Source organism: Watersipora subatra, chromosome 10, assembly GCF_963576615.1.
Source record: "Watersipora subatra chromosome 10, tzWatSuba1.1, whole genome shotgun sequence".
NCBI classification, from domain to species: domain Eukaryota; kingdom Metazoa; phylum Bryozoa; class Gymnolaemata; order Cheilostomatida; family Watersiporidae; genus Watersipora; species Watersipora subatra.
In genome coordinates, this window is record NC_088717.1 from 58,000,551 (window position 1) to 58,010,489 (window position 9,939).

A 9,939-nucleotide genomic window follows, 5' to 3' on the forward strand; every position below is an offset into this window, starting at 1 on the left:
TACCCAAGCTCATAACTTCTGCATAGATGCTATTAGCAGATGCTTTCTCACATCTTTGATAGAGGGCTTCTGTCGTTACGGACAATAGGCTATGAACTCAGGCTATGAACTCAGATAGGAACACACTCTGTATCTTGGTACCGATGTTACACTTTTACTGTACAGCTTTAACTATGCATGGTTGCTTTTATTGTTTGCTTGGTTCCGTTACAAATCATACATATCACTTGAAATCTGTCATCAGATTGAGTTAGTTGCTGTAGAAACAATTTGGGAGCAAATGAGGCAACAACTCTAATAAAGTGGTATACATCATTGGTCTTTGGTTGAGCAGGTCTGGTCAGGGCAGCTTGGACTATGTGTGGACAAGTGGCCTGTGACACCCGTTCAGACTGATGATTCTGTGCTTTGTGTGGCCATCAACTCGAGCTGTACTGAACTCGCCGCCGGCACCACTCTAGGGAGTGTGATCACCTTTAAGGTAGATGATCTCAGCACGCCAATCAATGAAGTACGCCATAAGAAAGGCATTTCTATCTTGAGCTTGTGCTGGTGCAGAGACAGCAGTGATGTCATCTGTGCCACAACCGTTGGCAGCATCCATAAGTACTCTCCTATGTAAGTGACATGCTTCAACGCGTTTCCTTGGCTATCCATTTAGTCTGTTTTTGACAAATCGATAAATGACATATATGTACAGTTTCTACTGAGGTTTCACTATCAGCGAGAACTGATGGAACCTGATGATTATAACTATGTATTTTATATAGTGTTGTATAGGTGAACACACTTGTATCTTATATATAGTGTTGTATAGGTGGAGACACTTGGATCTTATATATAGTATTGTATAGGTGGACACGTTTGTATTCTACAGTTAGCGTTGTATAGGTGGACACATTATGCATTCTATATATAGTGTTGTATAGGTGGACACGTTTGTATTCTACAGATAATGTTGTATAGGTGGACACGCTTGTATCTTATATATAGTGTTGTATAAGTGGGCATACATTTGTTGCTAGGTTCTCACAGACTGATGAAATGCCGATGCTGATTCAGAACGTGACCCATGCTGCCATCCATAGCATTTGTACATCCACCAGGTGGGCCATTGCTTTCACAGATGGATCTGCTACAGTCTCTCTCTGCTCCTATGGTTTGTTCCTCAAAATCGTTAGCAGCAGTCAATCGGTCTTAATAAGTTGGTGACGAAAGCTTGTTTGTCAACCATGGTTTGTTGGACCACAAGCTAGGGCAGGTTCTGTTATATAAGGGAACTGTCCAACACCTCTTTGGCATTACAAAGTAGAACTATTTGTAACTATAGGTAATAACACCGCGGCAAATTTGTTGCTAGGCAACAGACCGAATGTTTAATTATATTCGGATGGTCATCTCTCCGCCGCACAACTCAAAATTAATTTGAATTTTTGGTTGATAGTTTAGCTTTTAGCTTATCAACAGGCTATCATTTTTCCATAATTCTATCAGCTTCTGGTCAGACCTGGTGAAACAGACTGGGAAATCACGCAGCCAAGCTGCTCAAGTGCATTAGAAGTAAAATATTTATTCGATCAAATATGTGTTAATGAATCCCACTTTATCATTGTGTCTCTCTCTGTCTGTCTTTGTATGTTTCTGTCTGTTTCTGTCTGTCCGAGTGAACGCTATGCATTTTTACTTTTTTCGCTGATTTCATACTACAACTTCACACGCATATGCTCCATGCCTTTCGCCGGGTCGCCGAAAATATTCTATTGTACGATTCTGTCTGGTTTCTGGGAACCAGCCTCTTAACCACCTGATTAAGAACTCAGAATTGTTGTTGTGAAAGCGGTGTAGCAATTTGCGTTAAAAGAAATATCAGGCAACGTTGGTCTTAATGCTGTTTACCGCTACAAGGTGTCAAAGTCAACAAGTGATATTACTCAATAGCCACTTATTTTCATTTAATGATAACTGCTTTTCAGTCGGTTACGCACTCACTAGCGTGGCACTAATGAAGGCTATAGCACTTGGACTACTACAATGTGGCATGGGTTAAATGGACGATTAGGACATTTAGTGACGATACTTATCAAGTCAGCTAGTTCAGTCTTGTAGTATCTCAGCTCTTAGATTAAATTGTCTTACTAAAGGCTGGTTCACACTATATCGCCGTTTGACAGCGTTTCCCTTTCATCGTTCATCGTCGATTATGTGAACTGTGAACCGATGGTATCGATGAAGCATCGCCGACATGTCGGGAAAGTTTGAAGCTGTCAAACTTTCCCGATATTTCGCCGAACATTGATGACTGCCTTTCAAATGTGAACTTTTTCAGCGATAGTAATTCGCAGTCTCGGATAGTATGATTTATTCATATCTGCTTATGATAGTCACTGCGAAACTAATATTTGATTCCAGCGCCTGAAAATAAAAATATTTCTTTGCGAAAATTTAAAAAGGGAAATGGGAACACTACGTCAGGAGTCTTTCCTGATGCAAACGGGATAGGTTTGTGATAGTGTGAACATCGTTATCAGTGAACATCGCCGAAGAATTGTGGCATCAATGCCGAGATACGGTGATATAATGTGAACCGGCATTTAGGTGAAACCATCCCTTCTCTCTTTTTCAAGAGAGAAGAGATGGTTACTCCTAAAGGGATGAACTCCTGGTGAGGTGGCAAATGTAATAGAAAAATCTAATGCTAAATTTTATTTTTCCTGTTCTGATGTTGTGACTGAACCCAGGTAGTAGGTTGAGGAAGGTTGGTGTCATGTGTGCACTGGTTGATCTACAGTACTGGTCTCACCTGTTGAGCGGTGTCATTTCCTTTCTAGTCATAATCTTTGGAACGTGAATATTTTGACCTTTCAACTGTTGTTATTTGTAAAACCTGTAGACGTTAATCATCTATGTTTGCTCCTTTGCAATCTTTGCCAGGAATGCTCTCTTATCTTATAGATGGTACAAAGACAGCTTACGACAGCCAACAACACGCTGGAGCTGTGCTTTCATGCTCATTCAACAACGATGGCAAACTCCTAGCCACGGGTGGAGCTGACTCCAGTATCGTAGTTTGGTCCATTGAGGTGAGGTAATCTCTCTTCTGAAGTTTTTGAAATATTCCATTTTTTGTATTAGTTGAACAAATGCTACTTAAATTTGTATATATGTATTTATATATTGTATTTAATGTACAAATTTATTTCTGCAAACTGCCATTGTCTAATGGGAAACATGTATGTGTATCCTGCAGTCCGTAGGAGGGGTATCTCTAACACCCCAAACCAATATATCTCAAGCTCACGCTGATTGGATAACCTGTCTCTCTTGGTCGGATTCTGTACAACAGTTGGCTTCAGGGTCTAATGACTGCGTTGTCAAGTTGTGGGACTTTACAAAGTCTGCTCCACCTACTGACGTACGTAGTATATTTTATGGTGATGAAGTATGTGTGGCCATGATATAGTATTTCTAGCAATTAAGTGAGATACAAAGCAATGATTATACTTACAACATTGCTAGCCTAGTACTAGAATTCAGCTTATGGTTAATTATCTTATGGACGCAGAACTTCAAAGACATAGTGGGTAGGCAAAGTTGCAACACAAAGTAGTTTTGGAAAAATCATGCGCAAATGGCCGAGTCTACAATTCATTATAACTAAGTCTTTGCCCTAGCTCTATTAGCATGTACATGTCAGGAATTTATAATCCATCAGTTTGCCTGTACACCACATCTGTTTGCCTGTACATTATATTTGTTTGCCTGTACATCATATCTGTTTGCCTGTACATCATATCTGTTTGCCTGTACATCACATCTGTTTGCCTGTACATCACATCTGTTTGCCTGTACATCATATCTGTTTGCCTGTACATCATATCTGTTTGCCTGTACATTATATCTGTTTGCATGTACATCATATATGTTTGCCTGTACATCATATCTGTTTGCCTGTACATATTTGGCTTGTGCAAACATTAGAATTAGTGAATCGATTTAAACCGCTTGATCGTATGTGTACTAACATATGTACTGCCATGTGTACTAACATGTGCACTAACATGTGCACTAACACATGTGTACTAACACATGTACTAACATGTGTACTGACATGTGTTGTTTACTCTGAACATGCATTGCCGGCTTTCTAGGCTACTGAATAAAACATGTTGTATTAATTGTAGTGACTGTAATTACTTTTGAGAAGTTTCCTGCAGTTTGAACTCCTAAATGTTGGCAAAAAGTAGAAGTAATTGGTTCAGCTGTTATGGATTAAAGCATGTCTTTTATTCTGAGGCATTTAATTGGTTCAGCTGTTATGGATTAAAGCATGTCTTTTATTCTGAGGCATTTATTAGTCTGCTTAGGCTGGTTTTTAACAAATCTTTATATGAACTCGATAGATAGATTTGCACACCGGCCAACCTGGAGTTTTATGACGATGAAATACGACTGTATGAACTCGATAGATAGATTTGCACACCGGCCAACCTGGAGTTTTATGACGATGAAATACGACTGACTACTAAGCGTAGCTCAGACCTCAGATAGAGTTCTATGAAAGAGCTAGCAAACAAGCAACTATCGTGCATCTGCAGTAGCAATCTTACAAAATATAAAATTCATGGACTTGAGCAATTGGCGATGATAAGCTTGCAGCTAAAAATATGTAAGTGTTAGAGGTGGTTGTGACATTCTGTCACCTCCATTTCTGTTCTGCTGCTTATTCTTTTGCCTCGCTTTGCTGAATTCAAATGGTTCTAATATTTTTTCAATTCGCAATTCAACATGTAGTCTGCTGTACTAAAATTATTGCTTGACAGCATTATAAGAAAAATAAGTTAAGCTAAAACAATGGCTAAATCAAGTAGTATCTCATTACAATGCCCTCCTTACTACATTGTGACATTTATATATAATGACTTTCTCTATCTTTCTTAATGTGACATCCCAGGTGGTTCACTTTCAATTTTCATCCCCAAGGGCTCGGCGAAAAAAGCACGTTTTAGGGGTGTTTTTGGTGGCCAGACACTCTAGAGTGTTTTCCTAAAAAAGGGTATGTGTTTTTAGCTTGGTGCAGTGGATAGGGGCCAAATCTGTCTCATTGAGTTCCACACCGTGTAAAGGGGTATTCATGAGCAAAAAAGGGGGCAATTAGTCTGTAGTGATAAAGTGATAAGGGGTAGGTTTGTATTAATGTGTAAGTCAGTGGAAAGGGTGCATTTTATAACATCTCAGACTAGCTCTAGGGGATGTATAGAAGAGAGTGAACTCCCTGGGTGTGACATGCAAGGACCTCTTCTTTGCACTTGTTGTGTCGTGTGCAATGACTTGCTCACTAGATATCCCGTGTCATATACTAGAACCTCCTCTGTACATTTCTTAATGTACAAAGACCTCTTATTGGCAAGGTGTGATATGCTTCATGAATTACAAGCCGTATTGTCTGTTGATCACGGATGACACACAAAGTTCTCTGTAACTCGAATCAAATGGCTGTGCAAAGCTTACAGCATCTAGAAAACTTTTTGTATCGTTATTGGTTACTGTACGAGTTTTGATTGGTTGCAGGCTAAACATGAGCTCAAGGGACACGGTGCCGCCATCACCTCCGTCTCGTACAAAGCAGGCTGTATCGTCTCTGCTGCTATGAACGGAGAGTTCAAGGTATGGAGTCATAAGGGAAGTGAAGTCACATCTGTCAAATGCAAATCGGGAGCTTTGAATGCCTGCTCGTTGGGAATACGGTGAGTTGTTGCGTCGAGTTTAACAACCTCTGTTGGAGAAATGAAACCTTAACAAGTGAAAAAGTGGATTTTCTTTATGATACTCTATTGTAAGCTCATTTGGCAATAAATCATTCCTGCCTTTTCATGTATTTCAATATTTATGTTCTTGAATACAATGTGCTGTAAACACCTAAAAGTATACCCAACAATAATGGTGCATTTATTTTGTGACGATGACAACATTTGTATACTTTAGAATGGCATCCAAGGGTGGTGACGAGGCCACACCAGACTGGGTGAGTCAGATGGATTGGGACGATGTAGAGAGTAGTAAGCCCAAGGCTGCCACAAGTAAGGCAAAATCAGACATTCTGAAGGAGGTGTTGGTTGCGATTGGCTCTACAGATGGAGAAGTTCAGCTTTGGCAGCCACTCAAAGCCAATGAACAGGAAGAGTTCATCAGCACGTCAAGTCAGTGTATTTGCTGCCGTCAGCAGTCAACAGCCTTATTTACATGCCTACTTATTATATATGTAGGTGTATTTTATTGTAGCTACATGTACATGTAGGTTTACTCTATTGTAGCTACATGTAGGTGTACTCTTCTGTAACTACATGTAGGTGTACTCTATTGTAACTACATGTAGGTGTACTCTAGGGTAACTACATGTAGGTGTACTCTAGGGTAACTACATGTAGGTGTACTCTATTGTAACTACACCTAGGTGTACTCTATTGTAACTACACGTAGGTGTACTCTATTGCTTTGCTCGCCCTTTTAGCTCAGCTAATATTGAGAACTATGATTAGTTGCATATTTTCTACAAGACTTATTTTACTCACAAAGTTCAAATTGGGTCAATTTTAACCTGTTACAACCTGTTGTGGTATGCCGCCAGCCAAGATACATGGACATAGCCCATATACATACTACTGCTGGTTAGACTATGAACTACATTTTGGCATTACAGGTGCCCTTTCTGTCTGTAATAATTCTAACAGACTGGTATCCACCCACCTCGATGAGTCAGTACGGATGTGGACCCTTCCTAGCGCAAAGCAAGTGAAGGCTAGCACAGAGAGATCAGTGGACCTGAAGCCTAACTACAACCAGATAACGCAGATTGCTGAAACTGAGATGTTTCTTCTTGCTGGTGAGCTATATAGCTAGGTATTCACATTATAGTGACTAAAGATGGTGGCGCGGGTAAACTTGTTTTTAGAGATTACAAAAGTTCAAGCACCTAGACTACAATGTGCTTGCACAGGTGATACCAACTACCGGTAACTGGAGGAATTGTGTTTCCATGATCACTTGGGTCTCCTTACCCGGAGAAGAGTTCTCCTACCAAGTAAAGCTTCATTTAAATTGTGACCTTGGAGTTTACATAATCTATGTTAAATCATCCCCAGTGTTGTGCACGTTTAATAACACTTGTAGGGTTTGATTGACTGTAAAGTCTTAAGGTTTTATATTGTCCTTTTCAGGCTCATTTGATGGAAGCTTAGCTGTGTGGCGTCGCACTGAAGGACGCCCCATTTGGCTCCGTCAGATTAACTGCAGTTCCACAGCTATATCTGCTATCAATGTACCTTTGGAGGACAAGCTTCCTATGAAGATATTTGTTGGTGCAGAAGACGGCACGTTGGCTATTGTAAATCTGAACTGGGACGGTGCAAGAGTTTGGCTAGACCTGCTTAGTTCTACCCAGGAATGTCCGGTACGTACTTCATAAGCATGTAAATGATATGGCAATGGTACAGGTGCTGGTATACGACTGACACGTAACTGTTAGACTTTAACTTGCCGTGTATGACATGCTCCTCACGGCTCTATGACCACCATTTGACAATAATGCATAGCTGATGATTATGTTGATGAATGGTTGACGTATGGCTGGTACCCGACTGACACAAAACCTTCTAATGATTGACATCATGTCTGATGTATGATCAGCGCATAAATAATCTCTGATCGGGACATGACTGATGCATGATTGGGACATGACTGGTGTATGATCGGGACATGCCATATGTATGTTTGGGTCATGACTGATGCATGATCGACATGCAACCGCTTCATGATCGGCGTGTGATCGGCTCATCTAAAGCTCTAGCTTTCAAAAGGTTTCTGTGTTAGTATTTTCATGCTGAGTTCTTCGCGTTATTGGTAAACCAAGTGGTTATAAAGTCTCGGACTGAGAGCGCGCAACATTACTGGCACCTGATGAATAATTTGCGTTATCTGCTGTTGTATCAGGATATTCTTTTTGACTACCAATTTTGTTTAAATTTATATTCACAATTTTGAATTAAACTTATAATGTAAGAGACATGTCATGCAGTATAATGAAGTAATAGTGAAGTAATACCCTAGTGTATTGGTGTATGAAATAGCCTTAGCACCTAAGCTCTTGTTTGTAGCAGAATGCAGACTCTGTCAGAAGCCGCCCCATTGTAAGCATCCAAATTGACAGGACATCTGAGGAAATTGGTCTTATATTTGGTGACCACAGAGGACTTAGCCTGGTTAGTTACTAAATGATTAGACTACTAGGGGTGTCGCATTAATAATTACTAGTTTAAATACCTGTGTAACACTCATCTGGATTCTCTAAAGTCCCATCTCGAGCTACTTGTAGATTGCTGAGAACTAAATTTATATAGACTGGTGCAATGGCATGGTTTTACCTAACTAGTCAATTCACTCTGTGTAATTTCGTCTAAAGCTTTTGACTGGCTATGTATAAGGGATCAGTCTAGCATGTTCGTGTCCTTATTCTAGAAGTTAGTCAAAATGTATCCACCTACAACAGTGTCATGTAACATCTACACATGCCCATGCATCTTCTCATCCGCACGCATTTGGTGACAGCTTGTCTTCACGATGCCTCTTGTGATTGTTTTTCAAGTATTCCAATGTTTATTCAGTAGGTTTCCTTTCATGGCTGCAAGCTTTAGTTCATCAGATCTTCTGTACCATTCTCATCTAACATTATATATCTTCTACGGTATTTAACTTAAAAAACAATTATAGGTTTTCTTCATAGAAACATGTTCAAAAAAAGAAAATGTTTTACTTTAGGGCTCTGCAAATGACAAGACTCTCTCTATGAAGGGCAGCTGCAGCTATGCGCTTAGGATGAACATCAGTGAAATCAAAACTCTAAAGGTGAGACGCCTTTATTCTCACTCTTTAGCTTCCTTGAGAGCTTTTCGTTAACATTTCTTAACAGTTTTCTTAACATTTCTCCATGTTGTATATCTCTACTGATTACTGTATACTTCTCACCATCTGTAGGGCTGCTAAGCTTTATATCAGAATATAAAACAAACCATGTGATCCTGCCTAGATTCTTCAATTAGCAATAGCCTGTGATCCAGGCTTCTTAAACTTGAGATTCTTGCTTCGTACCAAACTCTGTCTTCTTCAAAAATTCTCATGCTTGTTTTATCGAACCTGACATAGTGAAAAGCTAAATTCCTTCAAGGGAAATTTGTTGAAACTAGCTGAGGCCTATTGCACTGATGCTAACATGGTGACAGCAATCTGTTAGTATGTTTCTAGGCTTATGAACTGAGCAAAACCCTCGATGATGGAGAATTGATAACAAGCTGCGCTTCTTCATCATTTGTCTGCACAGGAACAAGCAAAGGTCGGGTTCTATTGAGCTCTAAAGAGCATGTGCAGCAGCGCATGCAGGCTCATAACATGAGAGTCACCTGCCTCATCATCGTTGACAGAATTCTTATTTCTGCTGGAGCGGACTCATTTGTTAAGCTGTGGAGGGTTGATCACAATGGTTTCCAGGTAAATGGCTGTTGACATACATTGTAACCAGTAACCAGCAGTACACTTGTAAGTACACTTCATCTTTCACTTAGCATCGTGTCTGTACATAGACTAAACTATAACCAGTAACCAGCAGTACACTTGTAAGTACACTTCATCTTTCACTTAGCATCGTGTCTGTACATAGACTAAACCATAACTAGTAACCAGCAGTACACTTGTAAGTACACTTCATTTTTCACTCAGCATCGTGTCTGTACATAGACTAAACTATAACCAGTAACCAGCAATACACTTGTAAGTACACTTCATCTTTCACTTAGCATCGTCTCTGTACATAGACTAAACTATAACCAGCAGTACACTTGTAAGTACACTTCATCTTTCACTTAGCATCGTGTCTGTACATAGACTAAACTA

At 39.9% G+C, this 9,939-nt stretch overlaps 1 protein-coding gene across 1 annotated transcript in view; it reads left to right on the forward strand.

Annotated features, from left to right (window-relative positions):
• The window catches only part of LOC137407258 (telomerase protein component 1-like), a 48,656-nt gene that overhangs the window by 38,129 nt on the left and 588 nt on the right, over positions 1-9,939 (forward strand). The window contains exons 38-48 of the mRNA XM_068093866.1: positions 335-618; positions 1,026-1,159; positions 2,953-3,080; positions 3,248-3,412; positions 5,569-5,744; positions 5,983-6,197; positions 6,698-6,880; positions 7,215-7,447; positions 8,151-8,255; positions 8,812-8,898; positions 9,295-9,537. Coding sequence (XP_067949967.1) covers positions 335-618; positions 1,026-1,159; positions 2,953-3,080; positions 3,248-3,412; positions 5,569-5,744; positions 5,983-6,197; positions 6,698-6,880; positions 7,215-7,447; positions 8,151-8,255; positions 8,812-8,898; positions 9,295-9,537 — 1,953 coding nt within the window. The remainder of the gene's footprint in view (positions 1-334; positions 619-1,025; positions 1,160-2,952; positions 3,081-3,247; positions 3,413-5,568; positions 5,745-5,982; positions 6,198-6,697; positions 6,881-7,214; positions 7,448-8,150; positions 8,256-8,811; positions 8,899-9,294; positions 9,538-9,939) is intronic.